This window comes from Zootoca vivipara, chromosome 6 (genome assembly GCF_963506605.1).
Source record: "Zootoca vivipara chromosome 6, rZooViv1.1, whole genome shotgun sequence".
In the NCBI taxonomy this organism is placed as follows: Eukaryota; Metazoa; Chordata; class Lepidosauria; order Squamata; family Lacertidae; genus Zootoca; species Zootoca vivipara.
Window position 1 is genome coordinate 156,070 of NC_083281.1, and position 25,056 is coordinate 181,125.

The window sequence follows — 25,056 nt, forward strand, 5'->3', positions numbered from 1 at the left end:
CAGGGGTTTGTGGAGCAAGCAGCAGGCTGAAACCCAACAGGGGCGGCTCTGAATTCCGACAGCAGCCTGTGCAAAAGCTGGCCGGCTTTTCTTCCCTGATGAATCCAGAGGGTGGGAGAGGCTGCTCTGGCGCAGGGTCTCCCTCCCCTAAAAGGGGCCAAGCGGTGCACATCTGCTTTGGGTTAGCCCCCTCCCCGCCCCCTCCCATCACACAAGCCCTCCCCGGGGAGCCCCTCCCTCTCTGCTGCAGGCCCTGATAGGCTTCCAGGAGGGGAGAGGGGGGGGGGAGAGGCTTATCCTGATGCTCTGAGTAACCCCCCTGTTGAGCTTTCTCTAAGGACACTGGGTTTCTCCATCTCCAACTCTTCCCTGACCCTTCGCTGCCATTGTTTCTCTGCTGCACTACCGTTTATTTCGTTTTTGCGTCATTTTAAGGAGGCCACCTCGTTCTTTTTTACCTTCGCTCCCTGCAAAGTGCATCGAAACACGTAAATAGCGAAAGGCTGTGGCTCCGGTAGAGCCTATTCAGAGGAGTGGCATGGACATTCACAGGCCCATCCATTGCATGTATAAAAGCAATTTCAGATAAATAAAGACCAAATTTTTCTGTGTATAAGACACTCCCATGTATAAGACGACCCCTATTTTTTTGAGCCCAAAATTAAGAAATAAATAATTGCAACATTCCGTGCATAAGACGACCCCCACTTTTAAACTAAAAAAATATATGGGGAAAATACAGTCTTATACACGGAAAAATACAGAACCTTGGAGGAAAAGGTGAGATAAAAGGTCAAGAGACAATGGAGTGTGCCTCCGGGGGTGAAGTCGAATTGCTGAACTGGAGGCACTAAAGTGCTCTCCCTGGGGCACAAGCCTGGGTGGTGTTTCTGGGGGTCCTGGGCTGCTCAGCTGGCAAGACCCTCTTCTCTGCCCCACTGATGGGGTCCAAAGGAAAACAGAGCAAGGCACCATCCAACAGCCTTAGGGACTCCTATCCCACTGTCAAAACCGTATTTTCCTTCCCAGATGCAGGCTGAGGTGGGGTCAGACTTTCCTGCGTGGGTGGGGAGTCTGAGGTGAGGTTTTCCCCAGGTCCAGGCTGGCTGTGGGGCAGTAGGGAAACATTTAAACATTTCAGTGTAGTAGAGCATAGTATCTAAATAATTCTATTTTATTTGCAGAATATGGAAATCAACAACTACCTGACTTTTAGAAGACATCTGACGGCAGCCCTGTTTAGGGAAGTTTTAAATGTTTGATGTTTTATCGTCTTTTTAATATTCTGTTGGGAGCTGCCCAGGATCCCGGGTGCGACTAATGCAGAGCAGCTGAGTGTCTCCAACCCAACTCACTGCAACTGGGTATCCTCCCCACTAGCCAATCAGCACTTGGAACACAGGAGACCCAGGAAACTCCTGACACAGGTATGTAAAAAAACAAATTATACTATTGTTCTAAGCAAAAATCTGCTCTTATTCCCTTATGGGGTACACAAGAGCCTTATTGGGTCCTCCATTGGTCGGAGAATATATAACAGAGGCCAACCAGAGAAGTTTGAGAAGCAAAGCCTTTATTTGCTGTTGCAACAGGGTCCTTCCCCTCACGCAGGAGAACAAGGAAGGAAACCAGAACAAAAGAGAACCTCCACTTTTATCAGTTTTCCCATCACCAAGAAACGCCCCCAATACATCATTCCTACATCACAGCTATGTAATCAATACCTCACAAAAAAGGAGAAATTAACATTTTCATAAGAGTTGATCACTGTCTTTTGTTCAGAGGAGTCTTCCATTGTGAATGAGATACTACTGACAGGGAATTATGGCTCCCAAGTTGCTAGTCATGTGGAAATGTGCGCATATGCTGATCCTTAGGCGAGGGGGGAAATGAAGGGTTTATGCCGGATTTTAGGAGGGGTTTGCATATGTTAATCCTTGCTGAGGGGGTGCGGGTCTCTGGAGGGAAGGAGAGCGGCGAAATGGTGATGCGAAGGATTCTGGGTAGCCGTAGCTGTCAAAATGTGGTTACCCCTCTCTGTCCATTCGTAGCTGTGTGTTGCAAGTCCCAAATATGAATTTATAATAATTTATTACACTATCATAAATCAGGAAACCTTCAGAGGGAAAGAGACATGTCACCTAACTCCTGGAAATTACAATGGTCTTCAGTGTTTCCTCTATACTTGTAGACCAGCTTGTAGACCTACTTAAAGCACAAATGTAAGAGGCTCATTTATAATTTTATTTTGGAAAATTGTCCTAATGAACTGCATTGTTTGATACTTTCCGAATGGCCATTCTATAACGCAGTTGTGCTCTACATGATAAATCCAGCAGAGGTAGAAGCTGCTTTTTGTTTTCCAATTTATTTCTTATCCATAATAATAATTTTGAGAATGGGCGTGGCACGGGCAGATTTTCCTTCCAAAAGTGTGGCGCAGAAGTTTGGGAACAGACAGAATCGGCGCAGGGAGCCCCCTTGAAAACGCGATTAACTGCAATCTAGATTACAAACTGGATTGAATGCGAGCCTGCGCGCCCTCTGCGCCGCCTTCCTCTTGGCGCGCAACACGCGGCCAGCCCTGCGATGACATCAGCCCAAGAGGCCGCGCGCTGTTGTGCGCAGTTGACGGCGCGGGTCGCCTGGCGACGGGGGGGGGAGGGAGGGGGGGAGGAGACTGGGGGCGTGTCCCCATGCAAAGCAGCCTCCCCTTCAGACGTCATCTGCAGCCAATGGGAGGCGTCGGCGGTGAGCTCATAGCGGCCGGCGGAGGCTATAAAGAGGGGGCGCTCGCGCTCGCCGGCGCATTAGAGAGAGAGGTGCGCGGGGGGAGGAGGCGTGAGTTGCGCTCGGCAGCGGCGGCGAGGGGGCGGAGGGAGGGTCCTTGCGCTCGTCTCGGGGCCAAGCGGCGCCTCGACCAGCGAAAGCCGCCGGAGGAGCCGCCTCGGAGGGCCCCAGGTGCGCGCAACCCCGTCGTCGAAGGGGAGGCGGGCGCGATCCGGCCCCTGCCTCCCTCCCTCCCTCCGCAGCCGGCGGGGGAGCGGAGGAGGAGGAGGATGGAAATACCTTTCTACCATGACGACGTGTTGATCGCCTTGGCGGCCTCGTCGGCGGCCCTTTCTCCCTCGTCGGCGCGCCCCGGCGCCGCCTTCCCCGACGGCTCCAGCATGATGAAGAAAGACGGGCTCTCCCTGGCGCTGGCAGGCGCCGACCCGGGCGCGGCCGGGAAGAGCCACGGAGGAGGCGGCGGCCCCCACCCGCAGCAGGAGCAGCCGCCCCCCAGCGGCGCCCCCGACGGCGCGGCCCTGCTCAGCTCGCCGGATTTGGGCCTGCTCAAGCTGGCGTCTCCCGAGCTGGAGCGCCTGATCATCCAGTCCAACGGCTTGGTGACGACCACGCCGACCAGCGGCGGCGCGCAGTTCCACTTCCCCAAAGGCGGCGGCGGAGGCGGCGCCCCGGACGAGCAGGAGTTCGCCGCCGGCTTCGTGAAGGCGCTGGAGGACCTGCACAACCAGAACCAGCTGGGCGGCGGCGGCGGCGGGGGCCCCGTCGGGGGAGAGCTGCCCTCGGCCGCCAGCCTGGCCCCGGCCTCGCAGCAGCACGGCGGCCCGCAGGAGCCCCCCATCTACGCCAACCTCAGCCCCTTCGCCGGCGCGGCCGGGGGGTACCCGACAGACGGGAGCCCCTTCCAGGCGCACTCTCGCCTGCCCCCTCCGCCCCCCGCGCCGCTGAAGGACGAGCCGCAGACGGTGCCCGAGGTGGCCAGCTTCGGCGACAGCCCCCCTCTGTCGCCCATCGACATGGACACGCAGGAGCGGATCAAGGCGGAGCGCAAGCGGCTGCGCAACCGCATCGCCGCCTCCAAGTGCCGCCGGCGGAAGCTGGAGCGCATCTCGCGCCTGGAGGAGAAGGTGAAGAGTCTCAAGAGCCAGAACACGGAGCTCGCCTCGACGGCCAACCTGCTCCGCGAGCAGGTGGCGCAGCTCAAGCAGAAGGTGCTCAGCCACGTCAACAGCGGCTGCCAGCTCCTGCCCCAAACGGCGGCCCAGCAGCCGCACCAGGTGCCGGCCTACTGAGCTCCCCGACGGGGCGCACCGCAAGCCGGGACAGGCGGAGGAGCCGGGAGGACGCGCGGGTTGGAGGGCTTTTTTGGGGGGGGAGGCGGGCGGTCTCTCATTCTCTCTGGACCCCGGCTCCTCTTCCGCGCGACCCCCCCCCACGTCGGACAATGCAAAAGTGGATGGCTGTGGACGCCGAACGGAGGGCCAACACCCCCAAGACTTCCTTTGGGGCCGCGCGCGCACAGAGGACTTGAGACGTTTTTTAAAACTTGCTGGAGGAAAAGGGCGCAGGATTTTGGGGAGGGGGCTGCTTTTGGAAGCTCCCACCCAGCGCAGCTGCCATTACCCAGTCACACACCCCCTCCCCACCGGTTGTAATCTTTGCCTCTCTTTCCCCACCCCCTCCAAACGCAGCGAGCCCAGATGTGACTCTGCCTTCCACTCTCGGCCCTCCCATTACTTTCCCCTCCTCCCCAGAGACCGTGTCTTTCCTTCCACCATATTTATGTTTAATATGCCCCTATTTTCTTTTCTTTTCTTTTCTTGCAGTTTTTTTTGGGAGGTTTGCCAATATATCTTATCTATCTATCATCACATTCCATTGTGCAGTAAAAAACCCTGTGCAGGAGTTTGGAAAAAAAGACTGTTTGGCTTATTATTGCATGGGAGAGTCTGGTGGGGGGGGGAGAGGGTAGTTTGGAGCTTTTCTATTCCCTTCAAAAGCAGCCTCCCTGCACATTAGGCACCCTCCCAGATGTTTCTGGCCCTTGGTTGGCGAGGCAAACATCTGGAGGGTGCCCAGTTGGCAAAGGCTGGCCTTGCAGAGTCAATTTTGAGGGGAGGCTCCTGAAAGTGTAGAGTGCCATTGCCCTATGGTGTCCAGGCTGGGCACTGAACCCCTTGGCACTGCCTTGGGGGGGAAGTGTGTGTGTTTTTGGGGTGCCGTTGGTTATGCAGGATAGATTTTCAGAACCTCTTAAGAGCCCAGCAGTCTAGTTGCTCTGGATCAGTAGAATAATAATAAATTGTTACTTATACCCCGTTCATCTGGCTAGGTTTCCAACAAGAAATTAAAATACCCCGGCTTCCAACGAAATTAAAAATGCATTGGAAACATCAAACATTAAAAACTTGCTGAACAGGACTGCCTTCAGATGTCTTCTAAAAGTCAGGTAGTTGTTTATTTGACATCTGATGGGAGGGCGTTCCACAGGGCAGGTGCCACTACCGAGAAGGCCCTCGGTCTGGTTCCCTGTGACCTCACTTCTTGCGGAGAGGGAACCGCCAGAAGGCCCTCTGAGCTGGACCTCAGTGTGTGGGCAGAACGATGGGGGTGGAGATGCTCCTTCAGTCTGTCCTGTTCCCGGCCACCTAACTCTCCACAAATTTTTATTTGGGGTGGGGAAACGGGGTCCAGTTAGCCATAAATAAACCTTTTCCTTTTGAATTCTGAGAATGCTTTTTGAAGTGGTGACTTCCATAAGTTTAGTAGGTCTTAAAGCATGCAAAATCTTGCCTTTTTAAAATCTGTCATGATCCTGCAGACATTTGTAGGATGTCTATAAGTGTAGAGTTGGGAGGGGTACCCCCAGGGCTCATCTAGTCCAACCCTTGCAAAGCAGGAATTTCAGCTGACTCATCCATGGCCATTCAACTATTCAGTGTGAGGGATGGGGAGAAGCCCAAGATAATAATTTCCATTATTATGACTATTTGCTTGAACCCAGTTTTGAACTCCAGAATTATGTCTGGGTAATAGTTTTGTCTTCAACTGTGTTTCTGAGTTTCAAGCAATATTTTGTTTTTGAGCGAGGGTGGAGGGGGGGTTCAGGGTTGGGGGTAGGTTTCAGCTTCAAATTCAGCTTTGGGGTAATTTTAAGGTTCTGGGGGTGGCTATTTGTTTTTCTGGCCTGCCCTCCTTGGCAAACATCAGAAAGTTTAAAGCAAAACAATTTAAAGCAACATTATTGCAAACAATTCTGAAACCAAGTAAGAGCGTTTAAACAACTTGGAAACATTTCAGAACATTTAGGGCACGTTAAAAGGTCTGGGTTTTGGAGTATGGGCTCCAAATTTGATTATTTCCAAATTTGTGTCCCTTCCCTTCTGAAACCCATTAATTCAATTTCTGAGAACAAATGTTACAAATAAGGTAGCATAGTGTAGTAGTTAGAGCAGGCATCCCCAAACTGCGGCCCTCCAGATGTTTTGGCCTACAACTCCCATGATCCCTAACTAACAGGACCAGTGGTCGGGGAAGATGGGAATTGTAGTCCAAAACATCTGGAGGGCCGAAGTTTGGGGATGCCTGAGTTAGAGTGTTGAACTACAACCTGGGAGACCAGGGTTCAAATCTGGAATGGGTGGGTGGGTGGGGTGACCTTGAGTCATTGTCTCTCCCTCCCTAAGCCTACCTCACAGGGTTGTTGTTAGGGGTAGATGGGAAGAAGGCAACAATATGCCACCTTGAGCTCTTTTGGGGAAAGACGAGATAGTTGTGTACCAATAAATAAAAGACAGATAGCCTTAAAATAAGTGCATTTGGAAAAAACCTGATAGTGAAAGGTTTTGATTTTGTGAGTGATTTAGACTTCTTTGGCAATTCCTCATAGCCGGGTAAAATTGTCTTCCATAAACACAGTCTTAACAGTGAGTCCGTAAGTGACTGTGGAGGCCAATTCTGGATCCACACATCCTTCCACAGTGGGGACATTGGTTTCCGGGCAGTAGTTGATCATGGTGAGGGTTTGCCAAGTGTACCTTCCTCTTAGCACATTTCTCCCTTGCGTCCTGAGTTCGAGTGTTTTCAAAGCTCATGACACCTTTGGGAAAGGCTGTTCGCCAACTGGATCGCTCGCAGGCCAGTGTTTCCCAATTGTTTGTGTTTATACTACATTTTTAAAGATTTGCCTTGAGACAGTCTTTGAACCTCTTTTGTTGACGGCCAACATTACGCTCTCCGTTTTAAAGTTTGGAATAGAGTGGTTGCTTTGAAAGACGAGAATCAGGCCTCCGCACAACGTGACCAGTCCAACAAAGTTGATGTTGAAGAATCATCGCTTCAATAATGGTGATCTTTGCTTCTTTCAGTACAATGGCATTAGTTCACCTGTCTTCCCAAGTGATGTGTAAAGTGATATACTAGACTTGCTGCTTGACTTAAGGGTTGACTTCAGCCACCTGCCTCCTCCTGGGTGCAGCATTTGGGCAGGGAATTGAAGAAGGGGGCTTTGTGTGTGAGAAGGGGGCTCTTGTGGACCAGTGGAACATTAAAGGCTGGGGTAAAGGGGGTCTCTGTCCTTTGGACCCCAGCGGTGAGGTTAAGGGGGGTTGTCTGGCCAACCCAGATCCTCCATGCACACTGAACAGACTTGCACCCCAATGAGATCCCTCGGGTGCTGCTAGTGCGGTGGGCTGGCTTTGTTAAGATTTCCTCCTAATGAGCAATTTAGTTGGCTCATTAGGGGCTTTGCCAAACATCACAACAGTCCATCCCGCTTCCTGAGTAGCTGCGGACCTTGGCAAAGATAGCAAAGTAAATCATCTTCTGTCTCTCTTCTTGCGCAGCTGGAAGTCTGTGTGTGAACTAACAAGAAGCAGCACACTAAAAATCACAAAGAATAGCTTCTGTCTTCTAAACTAAAAGCTTTATTTACATAGCAATAAACAACAGCCCTGGCGTTGTTCTTCGCCAGGCAAAAACGAAACAGTGACACCCTTGCAGTCAGACAGCCTTCACCCCTGGAAGTCCACTCCATTGTCCCTTGAGACAAGATGGATACCTGAAAAGTATTCAGAACCTTGAGGACGAGCAGCTTCCTTGCTGCTACTTAAACCACCCCTCCACTTAGAGCCATGAGAATTGCAAGCTCGATTCTGGCGAGAGCACCTTTGGACAAGGAGAGGACACTTGCTTTGCATGTAGAATGTCCTGGGGTTGCAACTCCGCTGCCGTTTCCAGGTACGGCTGGGAATTAAACGCTTCCTGCCAGAAGCCCAGGAGACCGTGCTGAGCTCAGTCCTCTTGGCATAAGGCGACAACTTATTTAAATCCTCCCCTCATGTCTGATTACTAGAATCTTTGGGGGAAATACTGTTAATAATAATAATAATAATAATAATAATAATAATAATAATAATAATATACACAACAGCACTGCATCTGGGAACTGGTGGAGCTCAGGGGCAGAGCCTGCAGAAGAGACCCCTCTTGAAATCAGTCCTTTATTCCAAACACAGTGGACTGGAAACTTAAATTTATTATTACGGAGTGTGCCATACCTCGCAGCAAAGAGGCCGAGGCTCAGCGGCAGAAGGTCTCTAGTCCAAGCCCTGGGGTCTCCCAAGTAGGGCTGGGAAGGAGCACGAGACTCCTAATGTCAGAGTTGTGGGTTCGAGTCTCACACTGGGCAAAAAAATTCTGCATTGCAGGGAGTTGGACTTCAATGACCCTCGTGTTCCCTTCCAACTCTATGATTCTACGACTCCCTTGAGTCTGCATCCTAGATTTTTGCCACTTAGGGTGGACAGCAGTTAGCTGGAGGGCCTAGCAGCTGGATGCAGTCGCAAGAGGCTCCCCCTGTTCTGCCTCACGGGTTTGCTTTGCCTTGGGACTCAGCCAAGAGAGGCGTCCTGGACTCGGCCTGTGTTTACATCTGTTTACTGCCCCGAGTTGAGTAATGCAGGCAGGCGTACCTTCACTCCACACAGCTTTATAGCAGAACCAGATGTGGACTGTCGTCCGATTGCTGGGGAGCAAGGAGAGAAATATTTCATGTGTGTTTGCCAAAGTTTGAGGCTGGGGGAGTTGAAGGGTGGGCAAAAAAACCCCCAAAGCAAGACCCCTTTCTCTCTCTCGGTAAGGGGGCTGTGAGCAGCGAGGGCAGCTAGCGGGGAAGACCCACAGCCGAGAGAGCTGGAGCCAAATAAGTTATTCTCAGAGCAGACCCACCAAAGGCAGCCAGGCCCATTAGGCTGAAACCCCGAGAGCATCACCAGAAGACAAGTGGGGTTGGGCTATACGTCTCTTGGGGTCCCCTCCAACTCTCGGATGCTCTGATTCTAGGGTGCAAAATCTATTTTTATTATCCTAAAAAGAAGAGGGGATGGGATTTCTAGTCCTCATGGGTGCAGATCAAGGCAAATTTTTGTTTTTTGGTCCAAGGCCACTTTGGGATAATACGTCAGGGGCCACATTCCGGCAGCAGGAGGAGCCAGAGCGGATGTTGGGCATTTCTGAAGAGGCAGTAAGGAAGTATAACACAGAATAAAAATAGCCCTGGTTTCCGTTTGCCTCATGGTTGCCTCAAATGAGAACCCTTGACCTTATCAACCCCATTGGATTTAAGGAGGTCACTCTCAAATAAGTATACAGAGGATCACACACACACACACACACACACACACACACACACACACACACACACAGTGGCACCTTGGTTTTTGAACATCTCCGTTGACAAACATCTCGGTTTTTGAACTCGTGTGGGAAGTCGAACAAGGCACGCAGCTTCCGTTTTGAGTTTTCGATTCTCGAACATTTCAGAACTCGAACGGTCTTCCGGATTACGTTTGAAAACCGAGGTACCATTGTATATATAATTTCGCACACACACACACAAAACACACACATTCTGAATAATGGGGAAAGGGCATGTATAAAACTTGAAGACAGTAGAGGAATTAGAAAAAGGCAGAAGGCAAGCAAGTTTGTCAATTCCCCAGCTGTAAATTCATTCAGGGCCAAAGACCTGACCACCCTTCTTAAGCAATACCCTAGCCCACGGGTGTCAAACACAAGGCCCGGGGGCCAAATCCGGCCCGCCAGACCTCGTCATGTGGCCCGCCGAGCGCCACAGCCAGCGGGACCCAGCAGTGGGACCTTGCTGCTGAAGCGCCGCGCCAACAAAGCGCCGACAAACAGCTGGGGCCGGGGAAATGCTTTTTGCCCCTGGGTCCCTTCGCGCTCTTTTCTGGCGCTGAATCAAGGCGGCGACCCCCCCCTTCCCTTTCTTTCTTCCTCTCTCTCGTTCTTATTCTTTCTTTCCCTCTCCTTCCTTCCTTCTTTATCTCTGTCTTCTCTCCCTCTTTCTTTTTCTTTCCTTCTTTATTCCTTCTTTCCTACTCTTCTTTCTCTCACCTCTTTCCTTCCTCTCTCCCTCCTGCTCCCTCTTTTCTTTCTTTCTTTCTTTCTTCCTTACTTCCTTCCTTTCTTCCGTCCTTCCCAACTTTCTCCCTCTCCCTCATTCTTATTCTTTCTTTCCCTCTACTTCCTTCCTTCTTTCTCCCTTTCCGTCTTCTCTCCCTCTTTCTTTTTCTTTCCTTCTTTATTCCCTTCCTTATTTCCTACTCTTCTTTCTCTCCCCTCTTTCCTTCCTTCCTCTCTCCCTCCCACTCCCTCCTTCCTTCCTTCCTTCCTTCCTTCCTTCCTTCCTTCCTTCCTTCCTTCCTTCCTTCCTTCCTTCCTTCCTTCCTTCCTTCCTTCCTTCCTTCCTCCCTCCCTCCCTCCCTCCCTCCCCTCCCTCTCCCTCTCCCTCTCCCTCTCCCTCTCCCTCTCCCTCTCCTCAGAAACATAGGATTCTGCTTTATACTTAAACCCTGGAACCAGGAGAGCAGCTTCAGTGAGTCAACCTCAGCCAGTCCCTTTGGTGAAGGGTGGTGGCTCACTGGCAGAACATCTGTCCTGCATGCAGAAGGACCCCAGCATCTCCAGGTACTAGTAGCTCTGCAAAGCTCCTGCATGAAACCCTAGCGAGCCTCCACCACCTAGTGCAGTTACCAAAAATCATTTTTCAATAAATTGTACAATAATTGTACATTTGAATATCTACTTGCCATTATTCTGACTAGGTTTCTGCTTTCAGAGCTAGTTATTACTTACATTATTACAAAAAACAGTAATAATTGAATGCAGTGACAATAATTTATGATAATAAAGAGTGGACACATAGTCCTACAGATACAACCGGCCCTTTGAGGGTGACCAAACTGCTGATGCGGCCCCCGATGAATTTGAGTTTGACACCCCTGCCCTAGCCTCTTAGCATTGCTCCCTACTCAGGAGCATCTCCCCCCCTTTTTTTTCTAGGAATAAATAAATACAAATTCCAGGGCAGACTTCAGAAGTGAAGAGCTAAATCAACAAAGAGCGAAGGACACGGGCAAGGGGGATTGTAGCGAGATGGTTCAGTTTCGGGCATCTAGAGCCGCTGTTGCTTTTGTTATAAGAACATTTATATCTTAGACCTTATAATTCTCACAACACTTTAGTGCCAACACTCTGGGGGTTCAGGGGGTACCTGGAAATGCCAGGGGAATTACAGCTGGGCTGTCTGCAGGCAAAGCACAGGCTCTATGCCACTGAGCGTATGGGGTGTTGGGGGGGGTACCTCTGTTGGGGGGCACGTCCTGCTCCTGGGTTTCCCCAGCCACTCTGGGCAGCTCCCAACAGAACACTAAAAACAGAATAAAACTTCAAACATTAAAAGCTTCCCTCAACAGGGCTGCCTTCAGATGTCTTCTAAAGGTCAGGTAGTTGCTTATTTCCTTGACATCTGATGGGAGGGCGTTCCACAGGGCGGGTGCCACCACAGAGAAGGCCCTCTGCCTGGAAGGCTCTGGCCCTAAACCTCCTCTGCCTTGTGGGATATATTTGGGAGAAGAAAAGGCTCGGGAGCAAATGGCTCCTTGCAGGCCTCCTTCCGGCAACTCCTGCCGCCAAACATCTTGCTCTGATTTCCTACAGACCCCATCAGCGAGGCTGAGAGGGGGGGGTCTTGCTGTCTGGGCAGCCCAGGACCCCCAGACACACTGCCCAGGCTTGGGTCCCGGGGAGGTCACTTCAGTGCTGCTAATGCAGCAAAAACAAGATAGGAGGCAGCCACACGGAGTTCCTGGTCTTTGCATTCACAGCCGGTGATTCTTCCGAGGTTCGACTTCCCCTCTGGAGGTGAACTCCATTGTCTCTCAAGGCAGGCGGATGCCAACAGCAGCTGAGTTAAAGGTCCTGTTTCCAGGGGCACGATGACAATGTCAGACCACTGGTTCATTTTGCCCAGTTTTGTCTCTACACCGGCTGAGAGATGCTCTCCAAGATTTCCAGAGTGCAGCAGCCCCCACCTGCCTTGCAGATTAAAATGCTTTAATGCAGCCTTCGTGATCCTGCGATCAAAAAGCAGGACAGACACCTTTAAAAGGCAGCAAAGGGAAGAAAAGCAGCAAATCAGAAGTTAAAAAGTTGTTTTCGTTGGAAGGGAAATGGCTGTTGTCAGGATGGCGCCACCTGGTGCCTTTCCACCATAACATCGCTGGTCTGTAGCTTCTGACCTTGTTTGAGGTCGGGGCCCCACTTGGGCGAAAGATTCCTGTGTTGCTGTAGAAGATGACCCACAGGGATCCTTCCCATTCTACAATTCTATGAAGATTCTTCACAAGCCAGGTTATACCATCTCGCAGCGCTTCTCCAAGGCAGGAGAGCAAGAGTGGCAGAAACATTCAATGACACACACATAGCACAGTATTGCTTTTATTTCATTTTATTTTTATTTGCAGAATATGGACAATCTTAGCTGTGATCCCCAATCGCCGTTCAAACGGAGGGAGGGAGAAGACTCCTTTAATTTGACACCCGTAGCAGACAAAAAACCTCCAAAGGAAGAAAGTTTGTTGGCAATACGTGGATAAGCCTTGGTTTCACGTGAACCGGAGATGAAAACATCCCCCGAGGGATGGGCTTGATCTGTGGGGAGAAGCTTTCCCAATCCAATATACCCCCAAACAAGATGAAAATAAATTAGAAAATAAAGCAGATTAGCCAGTGAAAGAGTTCATGACTCTTGTTGAGTTTGTGTACATATGTAAGAATCATAGAATCATAGAGTTGGAAGAGACCCCAAGGGCCATTGAGTCCAACCCCCTGCCAAGCAGGAAACACCATCAAAGCATTCTTGACATATGCCTGTCAAGCCTCTGCTTAAAGACCTCCAAAGAAGGAGACTCCACCACACTCCTTGGTAGCAAATTCCACTGCCGAACAGCTCTTACTGTCACGAAGTTCTTCCTAATGTTTAGGTGAAATCTTCTTTCTTGTAGTTTGAATCCATTGTTCCGTGTCCGCTTCTCTGGAGCAGCAGAAAACAACCTTTCTCCCTCCTCTATATGACATCCTTTTATATATTTGAACATGGCTATCATATCACCCCTTAACCTTCTCTTCTCCAGGCTAAACATACCCAGCTCCCGGCCTAAGCCGTTCCTCATAAGGCATCGTTTCCAGGTCTTTGACCATTTTGGTTGCCCTCTTCTGGACACGTTCCAGCTTGTCAGTATCCTTCTTGAACTGTGGTGCCCAGAATTGGACACAGTACTCCAGGTGAGGTCTGACCAGAGCAGAATACAGTGGTACTATTACTTCCCTTGATCTAGATGCTATACTCCTATTGATGCAGCCCAGAATTGCATTGGCCTTTTTAGCTGCTGCATCACACTGCTGACTCATGTCAGTTCTGTGGTCTACCAAGACTCCTAGATCCTTTTCACATGTACTGCTCTCAAGCCAGGTGTCTCCCATCCTGTATTTGTGCCTTTCAATTTTTTGGACAAGTGTAGTACTTTACATTTCTCCCTGTTAAAATTCATCTTGTTTGCTTTGGCCCAGTTGTCTAATCTGATAAGAGGATAATTTAAGAGGATAATTTATAATTATAAGAGGATAATTTATAATCATATTTTTGGAATGATGCATGTTCTACCACACTGCATTGTTTTATTGTCCCAGGACCGTATTATAAAGTAGTTGTGTTCTACATTAGAAACCCTACAGTGCGAGGAGTTCTTCCTTTTTGCTTTCCAATGTTTGTATTGCCCTGAATATAAGCCTCACCTTTCTTTTCTTTTCCAAATTCCGACCGTGAAAAGTTAAAGTGCGGAGTAAATTTGCGACCTTACAAAAATTGGCTTTTACAATATCGCTGCTGAAACAGACACATGGTAAAACGGAACAAAAAATGTTTTGTTTGCCGATCTGCTAGCTTGAGACCGCTGTGCAATTAATTCCAATGTGATTCATCGCTTTCCCCGTATTTTACAGTGCAATATTGGTTTTTTATTTGCATTTACGGTGCTATGAACAGGTGTGAAGCCCACTTACAAGTCCTCTCTAGTACCCATAGGATTTTCTTCTACATTTGCCATTTACTGGTGTGAGTGCCTGTGGAATTTTAAAGGTGCGGCTTATATTCAGGCTAATACGGTATACAGTGGTACCTTGGTTCTCAAACTTAATCCATTCCGGAAGTGCGTTCCAAAACCAAGGTGTGTTTTCCTATAGAAAGTACTGCAAAATGGATTAATCTGTTCCAAACTTTAAAAAACAACCCCTAAAACAGCAATTTACTATCTCAAGACCATTGATCCATAAGATGAAAGCAATAATCAATGTACTGTACTATAAAATAAACAAGACAGTATTGTAGATGGTTAAAATTACAATTATTTTTTTTCTTCCCTGCACTGATGATAGTCATTGTTTGGATGTGGGACTTTTATCCATTTCCATAGCCACACAATCAATCAATCAATCAATCAATAGCTGAACTGGGTTCCTGTGATGGCCTGGGACTCGGGTTCGGATTCAGAGCCGGAGGAATCGCAGCCTGCACCGGACCCTCTGCCTGGGACATCGGCTGACCAAGTTTGGGGCCTGATCCTGAGGAGCCTCAGCTGAGCCGAGTCTAGGGCCTGAGCCTGCCTTGGTTCCAGGTGCAGCAGGGGATACCTCGTTGCCATCAGCCGGGTTGTCACCAGCATCTGGCCCACTGCCGGCTGGGGCTGAGGTGGCTCCTGGGTCCAGTAACCCACTGACGTCTCCTGAGCTGCAGAGACTCAGGGCTAATAGAAGGAGAGACCTGAGTACTCGCAGGAGGAGTGCTCGCCTCCAGGCGAGGTGAGGGAGTGAGTCACCAGGGGATCGAGGCCATCCGTTATCCCGTTCTATATAAAAGGCGGCCAAACCCCACCCCAGGTTGTAGGAGCAACATTGTTGGTTTCTCAGCCCTGCCAGTGTTCCTGCCTTTGACCTGCCTTAGTTCCCTTAGTTCCTTAGTTCAAGAAGAGGTGGCAAGAATACACAGAGGAATTATACCAGAAAGATATGGAGGTCTCGTACACCCCAGGTAGTGTGGTTGCTGACCTTGAGCCAGACATCTTGGAGAGTGAAGTCAAATGGGCCTTAGAAAGCACTGCTAATAACAAAGCCAGTGGAAGTGATGATATTCCAGCTGAACTATTTAAAATTTTAAAAGATGATGCTGTCAAGGTGCTACACCCAATATGCCAGCAAGTTTGGAAAACTCAGCAATGGCCAGAGGATTGGAGAAGATCAGTCTACATCCCAATTCCAAAGAAGGGCAGTGCCAAAGAATGCTCCAACTACCGCACAATTGCGCTCATTTCACACGCTAGCAAGGTTATGCTTAAAATTCTACAAGGCAGGCTTAGGCAGTATGTGGACCGAGAACTCCCAGAAGTGCAAGCTGGATTTCGAAAGGGCAGAGGAACCAGAGACCAAATAGCAAACATGCGCTGGATTATGGAGAAAGCTAGAGAGTTCCAGAAAAACATCTACTTCTGCTTCATTGACTATGCAAAAGCCTTTGACTGTGTCGACCACAGCAAACTATGGCAAGTTCTTAAAGAAATGGGAGTGCCTGATCACCTCATCTGTCTCCTGAGAAATCTCTATGTGGGACAAGAAGCTACAGTTAGAACTGGATATGGAACAACTGATTGGTTCAAAATTGGGAAAGGAGTACGACAAGGTTGTATATTGTCTCCCTGCTTATTTAACTTATATGCAGAATTCATCATGCGAAAGGCTGGACTAGATGAATCCCAAGCCGGAATTAAGATTGCCGGAAGAAATATCAACAACCTCAGATATGCAGATGACACAACCTTGATGGCAGAAAGTGAGGAGGAATTAAAGAAGCTTTTAATGAGGGTGAAAGAGGAGAGCGCAAAATATGGTCTGAAGCTCAACATCAAAAAAACCAAGATCATGGCCACTGGTCCCATCACCTCCTGGCAAATAGAAGGGGAAGAAATGGAGGCAGTGAGAGATTTTACTTTCTTGGGCTCCTTGATAGCAGATGGTGACAGCAGTCACGAAATTAAAAGACACCTGCTTCTTGGGAGAAAAGCAATGACAAACCTAGACAGCATCTTAAAAAGCAGAGACATCACCTTGCCGACAAAGGTCCGTATAGTTAAAGCTATGGTTTTCCCAGTAGTGATGTATGGAAATGAGAGCTGGACCATAAAGAAGGCTGATCGCCGAACAATTGATGCTTTTGAATTATGGTGCTGGAGGAGACTCTTGAGAGTCCCATGGACTGCAAGAAGATCAAACCTCTCCATTCTCAAGGAAATCAGCCCTGAGTGCTCCCTGGAAGGACAGATCCTGAAGCTGAGGCTCCAATACTTTGGCCACCTCATGAGAAGAGAAGAATCCTTGGAAAAGACCCTGATGTTGGGAAAGATTGAGGGCACTAGGAGAAGGGGACGACAGAGGACAAGATGGTTGGACAGTGTTCTCGAAGCTACGAACATGAGTTTGACCAAACTGCGGGAGGCAGTGGAAGACAGGAGTGCCTGGCGTGCTCTGGTCCATGGGGTCACGAAGAGTCGGACACGACTAAACGACTAAACAACAGTTCCCGACCTACGTACCTGTTCCTGACCTCACCTGAGGCCCTGCCCTGCTCCCAGCCTCGGCTTCTTCGGACTGTCTCTATCTACAGACCACAGACTGGACTTGGACTTCCCCTTTTGGGTAACCCCCGGGACCAGCACAGTTACAAAAACAAATGAACCGAAAAAGCCTCAAAAATGAAAATGCAAAATATAAATAACAAAAACAAAAACGCCAACTTAATCCGTTCCGGAAATCCGTTTGACTTCCAAAATTTTCGGAAACTAAGCCACAGCTTCTGATTGCCTCTGGCTCCCTGGAAACAATAGCCGACAGTCGTGTCAGATGTTTGGCTCCCGAAAAACGTTAGAAAACTGGAACACTTAGCTCCGGGTTTTCGGCGTTTGAGAACCAAGGCGTTTGAGAACCAAGGTACCACTGTATTTAAAAATTCCTCTGGGCCATTTTTATTTTGAGTGTGGCCCAGAGGGGGACAAAAGGTGAGTTCTGAGCTTCCTTTCCCTCACCTGTCCAGAAGGGGGAGCTGTCAGGCCACACTCCTTCCTCCTTTCCAGGTGCCAAGCATCTCAAGCCGGGATTTGGCCTCTGCCCAGGTGCCCGCCTCCTCTGAGAGGTGGCAAGACAGGTGCCTGGGTCCTGTTTGCAGGCGGGGCGAGACTCTCCCAAGCAGCTGCTTCCCTTACATTCCCCTTCCAGGAGAAGCAGGTTCGGCTGCCATGGCCCTGTGGGTCCTTTTGCTGCTGGTGGTCTCAGATCAAGGTAGGGAGCTGGGGGGGGGGCTGCAGAAGGACTGGGACCTGGGGCAGCAGCAGCAGCAGCATGGGCAGGGCTGGACTGACCTCAGCTCAACAAGCTCTAGCTTAGGGCCCCACTCTCTTGGGGGCCCCCAAAAAATTTAAAGGAAAAAAACACCTGGATGTACATTTCCAAAATATGATTTAAAAAAATGAAATAAAATCTACAGACAGCAACCATGTTTTGTGTTGTGTCGGCTCCTAGGCTGTAAGTCATGGGCCCTGCCTGCTCCCTCAAATATCCCTGCTTTGCTCCTTTCTATATATAGGGTGCCCACATTCTGCAGGGACCTATGAGGTCCATCAATGACCATATAGCATATATTCAGCACAAAAAAACAGCGACTATTTACGTAAACCCAGCAGTGCCCTTGGGGGTTCCTCAGCTGGTTCCCCACCCCCACCCCATTCCCCTGCGTCCAACTGGCTGGTAACATTTGGGGACTCACGATGGAGAAAGGCTGCCCTCTTGAGTTCCCAGCCCGTTTTTGTTGGGGTCTGAAACGCAACTCCCAGCCTCGCTGGCAGAGAAGCAGGATGTGGGGAGGTACCCAAAGAGACTGTGCCCACGAAGGTGGGGCAGCACCACAATCTGAGTCCGCCAGGTGTGTCCATTATTTGAGCTGTGCAGGTGGAGGAACAGCCCTCCGCTTGGCTGGCAGGGAAAGGCGAGGCCAGTTGTAGCCTCAGCCAATATTTGCACCTGTTCCACCTTCATGACGTCAGAGCCACACGGGCATTGTGCCAGGTAAGGTGTACTTTCATTTCCCTCACTGTACACAAGGCGTCTCACTGCCACGCTGCCTGCCTCTCTAACAGAAGAGAACCCCCAGTTTCAGGGGCAGTCTACCCAGGGCCAGATTGAGGTTTGATGAGGCCCTCAGCTCCTGAAGGTCATGGGGCCCTTTCTATGTCCAGCTGTCCTTTGTCCACAACAAATTGCCGCTGTTTTTCGTGTTGAATCTATGCTATATGGTCATTGATGGACCTCATAGCTATCTCAAGCCATTTGCACATAACAAATAGGAGCCTACACAACACAAAACACCGTTGCTGTATGTAGGTTTTATTTTGTTTTTTTATCTTATATTTTGGAAATGTACATCCAGGTGTTTTTTTCCCTTTAAATTTTTTTGGGGGGCCCCAAGAGAGTGGGGCCCTAAGCAGTAGCTTTTTTAGCTTATACGTAAATCCAGCGCTGAGTCTATCTCTGAACGCCCAACCTCAAACTTTTGTGCCCTGTTATCGGAGGCAGGGGGCTGGGCTGGAGTGTCCAGCTGCATCTCTTCTGTAAAAAATATAAAGCAAGGTTCTAGTCCTCATGATTATGAATGAAAAGGGCCTAAGGAACAAAACGGAATAAAGAGAGGAGCTAGTCCTCCTTGTTCTTGACAAAACACAGAATGAAATAGGAGCCTAGGAAGCAGCCTTATGCAGAGTCAGGTCATCTGTCTAGCTCAGTAGTGTCTACACCAGGCATCCCCAAACTGCAGCCCTCCAGATGTTTTGGCCTACAACTCCCATCATCCCTAGCTAACAGGACCAGTGGTTGGGGAAGATGGGAATTGTAGTCCAAAACATCTGGAGGGCCGAAGTTTGGGGATGCCTGGTCTACACTGACTGGAAGCAGCTCTCCGGGGCTTCAGCCTGTTGGAATGAACCTTGGACCTTCTGCATTCAAGGCTAGCTGCTCTGTCTTGAATAGTGTAGGAAAGCTGTCTGGCCATTGGTCCACCTAGCCCCATACTGTCTGCATGGACTGGCAGCAGCTGTCTGGAGTCTCAGGCAGAAGTCTCCCCCCAGCCTCTCCGGAGATCCCCCTGCGGATTGAACAATGGGACCTTTTGCCTTCTAGGTGAGATGCTCTACTGCTGAGCCTTCAGAAAACGAGAGGTAGACTAGCTTGGGCCATGGAGGTCCCATCTGGCCATCTTTAGTATTTCAGGGGGCTCTGCTGGATGACCCTGTTATAAGAATTTTGAGGTCATATATATATATATTATAATAATTGTTCATAAAACATGTACATGAATGTACAGTACAGGCACATGTCTGAAGCAGCACAGGAAGACAGGCCTGACTGACACCATTTTGACTCTCTCTCTGACCAGGTGTTCCTCTGCAAGGAAGAAGGGGGGTGGGGGGGAACCTTCTCATTGTCTCAGGAATTAAAGTGATAATCCCTGGCATCCTGATACCTGAGTGCCAGACAAAAGGGTGTGAAACAGGGAAATGTAAATATATCTCTCTTTTGTTGATTAGGTTTTGGGGGCAGGGGGCAGGGTCCAGACTGCTCAGATTACTGCCACCAGACCTCCCCTTTCATGATGTACCTACCGGTATGATGAATCTAGGGAGGGGGGTCTTGGGCTACACCCCTTCTGTGACATATGGATGATGCTTCTGGGGGGGTGGGCTGAAACCAATTTCAAATTTCTTTTTAAGGGCAGGACACCTTTGTTTGGGGTTCCTTCCTTGTTCTCCTGCGTGAGAGGAAGGACCCTGTTGCAACAGCAAAAATAAAGGCTAAGCTTCTCAAACTTCTCTGGTTGGTCTCTGTTATATTCTCCAACCGATGGAGAACCCAATAAGGGAATAAGGGCAGATTTTTGCCTATATCAACCCTTTGGGGTATCAATGGTACACTTCTACGATTCACCCTCCAGTCTCCCCTTCTCAATTTGTATTGTATTATTTTATGCACTGTGGCTTGCTGTGGGAATGGATTTCTGTTTAATTTTTATATGCTGATATTATTATTTTTATACTATTCTAATGATTGCTGAATGCTTCTTTATTTGATGCAGGTTGCTTATTTTTATTCTCACATTTTCGTATTGCATTTGATGCTGATAAGGCGTCCATTCTTTGTTTCTTCAGCTTGCAAACCGCCTTGGGTATTGTGAGATAGAAGGACGGTATACAAATTACAAGTGATGATGATGATGATTCCTTGAGCCATGGAGGTTGGCTCCTTTCTGACTTCCCCTCCCCTCCCATTGCAGTGGTCTCCACCCCCACACCGGCCACCCACAGCTCTTCAGCAGTGAGCCCCCCGGCCGTCTCCAAACGCCCAAGCACAGCCAGCACCAGGGCGGAGGAAACCACTATACCCCACAGTGAGATCAGCCCCACGGCATCGGAAGAACCCACAGAGGAGACCACCTCTGCCAACCGCACGACTCACCTGGGCTCCTCGCCTCCTCCCAGGCCCACCGAAAGCACCGCCACGGAGGGGGGCAGCACGCCAAGCAGCACCCCACTCACAACCCCCCTTGCCACCTCCAGGGAGCCGCTGCTCACCAGCCGAGAGGCCACTGGGTCCGCCAGCCACAACTCCACCACAGGTGAGAGGCAAGTGCGGATGCCCTCTGGATCCTGGCAGCATCCTGTGCCATCTCAAGCAGCGATATTTTGCCTGTCTGGGATTGGGGGCTAATAATCGTGTGTTGTAGGGAGTTGGACTAGATGACCCTCGGGGACCCTTCCACAGTTCTCCGATTCTGTTATGCTCTTCCTGTAGACAGCTCCTGTATCTTCCGCAGAAAGGGTTTTTGAATGAGGAGCGTTCATGGTGGTTTGCGATAATAAAAATAATAATAATAATAATAATAATAATAATAATAATGTATTTATGCCCCACCCATCTGGTTTCCCCAGCCACTCTGGGAGGCTCCCAACCAAATATTTAAAACACAGTACAGCATTAAACCTTTAAAACTTCCCAATACAGGGCTGCCATCAGCACAATAAAAGCACAATAAAACTTCAAACATTTAAAACTTCCCTGATGTCTTCTAAAAGTCAGACAGTTACAGGTAGGTAGCCATGTTGGTCTGACGTAGTCAAAACAAAATAAAAAAATCCTTCCAGTAGCACCTTAGAGTCCAACTAAGTTTGTCATAGGTATGAGCTTTCGTGTGCATGCACACTTCTTCAGATACACTGAAACAGAAGTCAGAGAGTTGTTTACTTCCTTGACATCTGATGGGAGGGCATTCCACAGGGCGGGCGCCGCCACCAAGAAGGCCCTCGGCCTGGTTCCCTGTGTAACCTCACTTCTTGCATTGAGGGAACCGTCATAAGGCCCCCGGGAGAGGGACCCCGGTGTCCGGGGTGGAGACACTCCTTCAGGTATACAGGGCCAAGGCCATTTAGGGCTTCCAAGGTCGGCAGCAACCCTTTGGAATTGTGCTCAGAAATGTCCTGGGAGCCAATGTAGGTCTTTCAGGACCAGTGTTATGTGGTCTCGGCGGCCACTTTTTATCCTGCCTTCCAAGCAGAGTATTTAAGGCACCTAAAAAAGGGTGTGTGTTTAGAGAGACACAGTGTATTTGGAGAAAAAACAAAACTCCTCTGAATACAAAATAAAACCTGGAACGGAGACATAGGGTGAGAAGATGCAAGGAGTCTGACTGCAGTTGGATCAGACCCAAGGGGGTCCCCTCTAGTCCAATGACCCCCCCAAAAAATAGAATACACAGGCTGGACCCAAGTGAATTTGAGCCACCGGTCACTGCAGAGTATGTGATGGGTGCAGAAATTCAACAAGGCACAACTTTCCTTCTAGCACAGAGGTGAAGCCATGACAGCGCTGCACCGGTTGAATTCCTGCCTGTTCTGTATGGCTGCAAAGAGCACAGGAAAAGGAGCAGGAAGCAAGGAGGGCGACATTAACTGATTGCAGGTCTTCCTTGGCGATCCCTCGTAGCCGAGGAAGATTGTCTTCCATAAACACGGTTTTAACAATGAGTCCGTAAGTGACTGTGGAGGCATATTCTGGATCCACATGTCCTTCCACAGTGGGGACATTGGTTACCGGGCAGGAGTTGATCATGGTGAGGGTTCTGCCAAGCGTGCCTTCCTCTTAGCACATTTTTCGCTTGTGTCCTGAGTTCGAGTGTCTTCAAAGCCCATGACACCTTTGGTAAAGGCTGTTTTCCAACTAAAGCGCTCGCAGGCCAGTGTTTCCCAATTGTTGGTGTTTATACTACATTTTAAAGGATTTGCCTTGAGAGAGTCTTTAAACCTCTTTTGTTGACCACCAGCATTATGCTTTCCATTTTTAAGTTGGGAAGTTGATGTTGAAGAACCTCAACACTGGTGACCACCAGGTGGCACTGTTGCCTCGCAATTCCCTTCTCCGTTGGATTTTCTTACTGATGATTGCAGAATTGGAGGGACCCCGAGGGTCATCTAGTCCAACCCACTGCAATGCAGGAACCTTTTGCCCAATGTGGGGCTCAAACCCACGACCCTGAGATTAAGATGTTCCAGCAACTGAGCTCATGAACAGTTAACAGTGCGATTTGCTGCTGACTCGCTCCTGACAGGTGTGTGTTTGTGTGCATGCAGAAACTAATGTACTATACGGGGGCTATTCTGTTGATATGTGTTGCCCTGCCCACTTTTGCCTCTGGCCCCGCCCATGACATCCCCCCCCCCGGAATGTGGCCCTCGGGTTGTGAAAAGCTTGTTTTCAGGGCAAACGATTGCGAGCTTCAGAGCCGTGTGTCTCCCCAACAGCTGAACCTGGCGAGGACGCGCCCATTTCCCAGAAACCTGGCCTGGTGGCCGTCATCTGCATCTTCCTGGCCATCCTGCTCATTGGTGCTGTCTTGGTCCTGGTGAAATGTTACAGGGGGAGGGAGCCGGCCTTCCAGAAGCTGGACGAGGTCCCTATGGTGGGTATAAGCCTGGGATTTTGGGGGTTGGCCGTGCAGGGAGGGGCAACCCCCCTAAGTTCTGGAGCTGGTATTAAAACTACGCTTCTGAGCTGGAAAGGTTGAAAAACCTTTGGCATCTCAATAGAATCTCATGACCGCTTTAATTTCTCTCTCTCTTTGTTTTTTCTCTTTCTTCCCAGCAGGGAAAAGTCACAGAAGGTTCTCCATTTGCCCATTTCCCTCCAAAGTAGCCTGGCTCCCCTTCCGCCCCACTCCCACTGAGGGCCTGCGAAAAGAAGGGTCGCATCCTGCTGTCACTTAGCGTGTGCAATAATAATAATAAAGTTTCCGAATTTGTCCCAATGACTTTCTTGGATGCTGGTTAATCTGTGTTCAGAGCACAGACTCATATAGCCTTAGAATTTTAGAAGGTACCCCTTTTGGTCATCTAGTCCAACCCCCTGCAATGCAGGAATCTCAGCTCAAGCATCCCTGACCGATGGCCATCTGACCTCTGCTTAAAAACTTCCAAGGAAGGAGAGCCCGCCACCTTTCATCTCATGACCAAACGGCTCTGACTGCCAGAAACCTCTTCCTAGTGTTGAGTCGGAATCTCCTCTCATATAGCTTGAAGCCACGGGTTCGAGTCCTGACCTCCGGAAGCAGGAGAAAACAAGCATGTTCCCTCTTCCATGCGACAGCCCTTGAGGGATTTGAAGGTGGCTCTCCTATCTCCCTTCTTTCCCAGGCTAAACATACCCAGCTCCTTCAACTGTTCCTCATCAGGCTTGGCTTCCAGACCCTGGATAATCTTGGGACTCAGCTACATGCAGTCAATTATATCATTATGACTGTGTTATAGACATGTGACAGCAGATGGCGATGTAGAGCTATAATCTGTGTTTTCCTGTAACTTTTTAAATGAGTATAAATCTGCACGATATCCTTCTTAAATTGTGATGCTCAGAACTGGACACAGTCAAGGCCAGATTTCGGTTTGATGAGGCCCTCAGCTACTGAAGGTAATGGGGCCCTTTCTATGTCCAACTGTCCTTTGTCAACAACAAATTGTTGGTGTTTTTTGGGTTGAATATATGCTATATGGTCATTTATGGACCCAGGTGGCGCTGTGGGCTAAACCACTGAGCCTAGGGCTTGCTGATCAGAAGGTTGGCGGTTCGAATCCCTGTGACGGGGTGATCTCCTGTTGCTTGTTCCCAGCTCCTGCCAACCTAGCAGTTCAAAAGCACGTCAAAGTGCAAGTAGATAAATAGGAACCGCTATAGCGGGAAGGTAAACGGCGTTTCCATGTGCTGCTCTGGTTTGCCAGAAGCGGCTCAGTCATGCTGGCCACATGACCTGGAAGCTGTACGCTGGCTCCCTCGGCCAATAATGCGAGATGAGCGCGCAACCCCAGAGTCGGTCACGACTGGACCTAATGGTCAGGGGTCCCTTTACCTTTACCTTTTTATGGACCTAATAGGCATCTAAAGCCATTTGCACGTGTTGCCCTGTAACTAGTCCATGCAGAATGTCGGCACCCTATATATTGTTGTTGTTGTTTAGTCGTTTAGTCGTGTCTGACTCTTCGTGACCCCATGGACCTATATATATAGAAAGGAGCAAAGCAATGATATTTTAGGGAGCAGATGGGGCCCATGACTTACATCCTAGGAGCCTACACAACACAAAACACCGTTGCTGCATGTTGGTTTTATTTTATTGGTTTTTAATCTTATATTTTGGAAATGTACATCCAGGTTTTTTCCCCTTTAAATTTTTTGGGGGGCTCCCAGAGAGTGGGGCCCTAAGCTAGAGCTTGA

General features: G+C 49.5%; 2 protein-coding genes across 3 annotated transcripts; both read left to right on the top strand.

Annotated features, from left to right (window-relative positions):
- The first annotated feature begins 2,819 nt into the window (after window positions 1-2,819).
- On the top strand, window positions 2,820-4,705 carry JUND (JunD proto-oncogene, AP-1 transcription factor subunit). The gene has a single exon (XM_035120905.2). The coding sequence runs from the start codon at window positions 3,060-3,062 to the stop codon at window positions 4,077-4,079; it is 1,020 nt and encodes a 339-aa protein (XP_034976796.1). The 5' UTR covers window positions 2,820-3,059; the 3' UTR covers window positions 4,080-4,705.
- Window positions 4,706-17,382: 12,677 nt separating this feature from the next.
- Window positions 17,383-24,287, top strand: CIST1 (colon, intestine and stomach enriched 1). 2 transcript variants are annotated; one of them, XM_060275273.1, is made up of 4 exons: window positions 17,383-17,532; window positions 20,573-20,914; window positions 23,094-23,251; window positions 23,434-24,287. In XM_060275273.1, the coding sequence occupies exons 1-4, from the start codon at window positions 17,490-17,492 to the stop codon at window positions 23,482-23,484; spliced, it is 594 nt and encodes a 197-aa protein (XP_060131256.1). In that variant the 5' UTR covers window positions 17,383-17,489; the 3' UTR covers window positions 23,485-24,287. The 2 variants fall into 2 exon arrangements, with proteins under 2 accessions (XP_060131256.1, XP_060131257.1); XM_060275274.1 differs by having other exon boundaries at window positions 23,437-24,287.
- The last annotated feature ends 769 nt before the right edge of the window (window positions 24,288-25,056 follow it).

Excerpts from the sequence above, each read along its gene's own strand:
- JUND (XM_035120905.2), top strand. The coding sequence starts at position 3,060 with ATGGAAATACCTTTCTACCATGACGACGTGTTGATCGCCTTGGCGGCC.
- CIST1 (XM_060275273.1), top strand. The coding sequence starts at position 17,490 with ATGGCCCTGTGGGTCCTTTTGCTGCTGGTGGTCTCAGATCAAG. Across the intron at positions 17,533-20,572 it reads GCTGGTGGTCTCAGATCAAG|TGGTCTCCACCCCCACACCG; the intron begins GTAGGGAGCTGG and ends CTCCCATTGCAG. Across the intron at positions 23,252-23,433 it reads AGCTGGACGAGGTCCCTATG|CAGGGAAAAGTCACAGAAGG; the intron begins GTGGGTATAAGC and ends CTTTCTTCCCAG.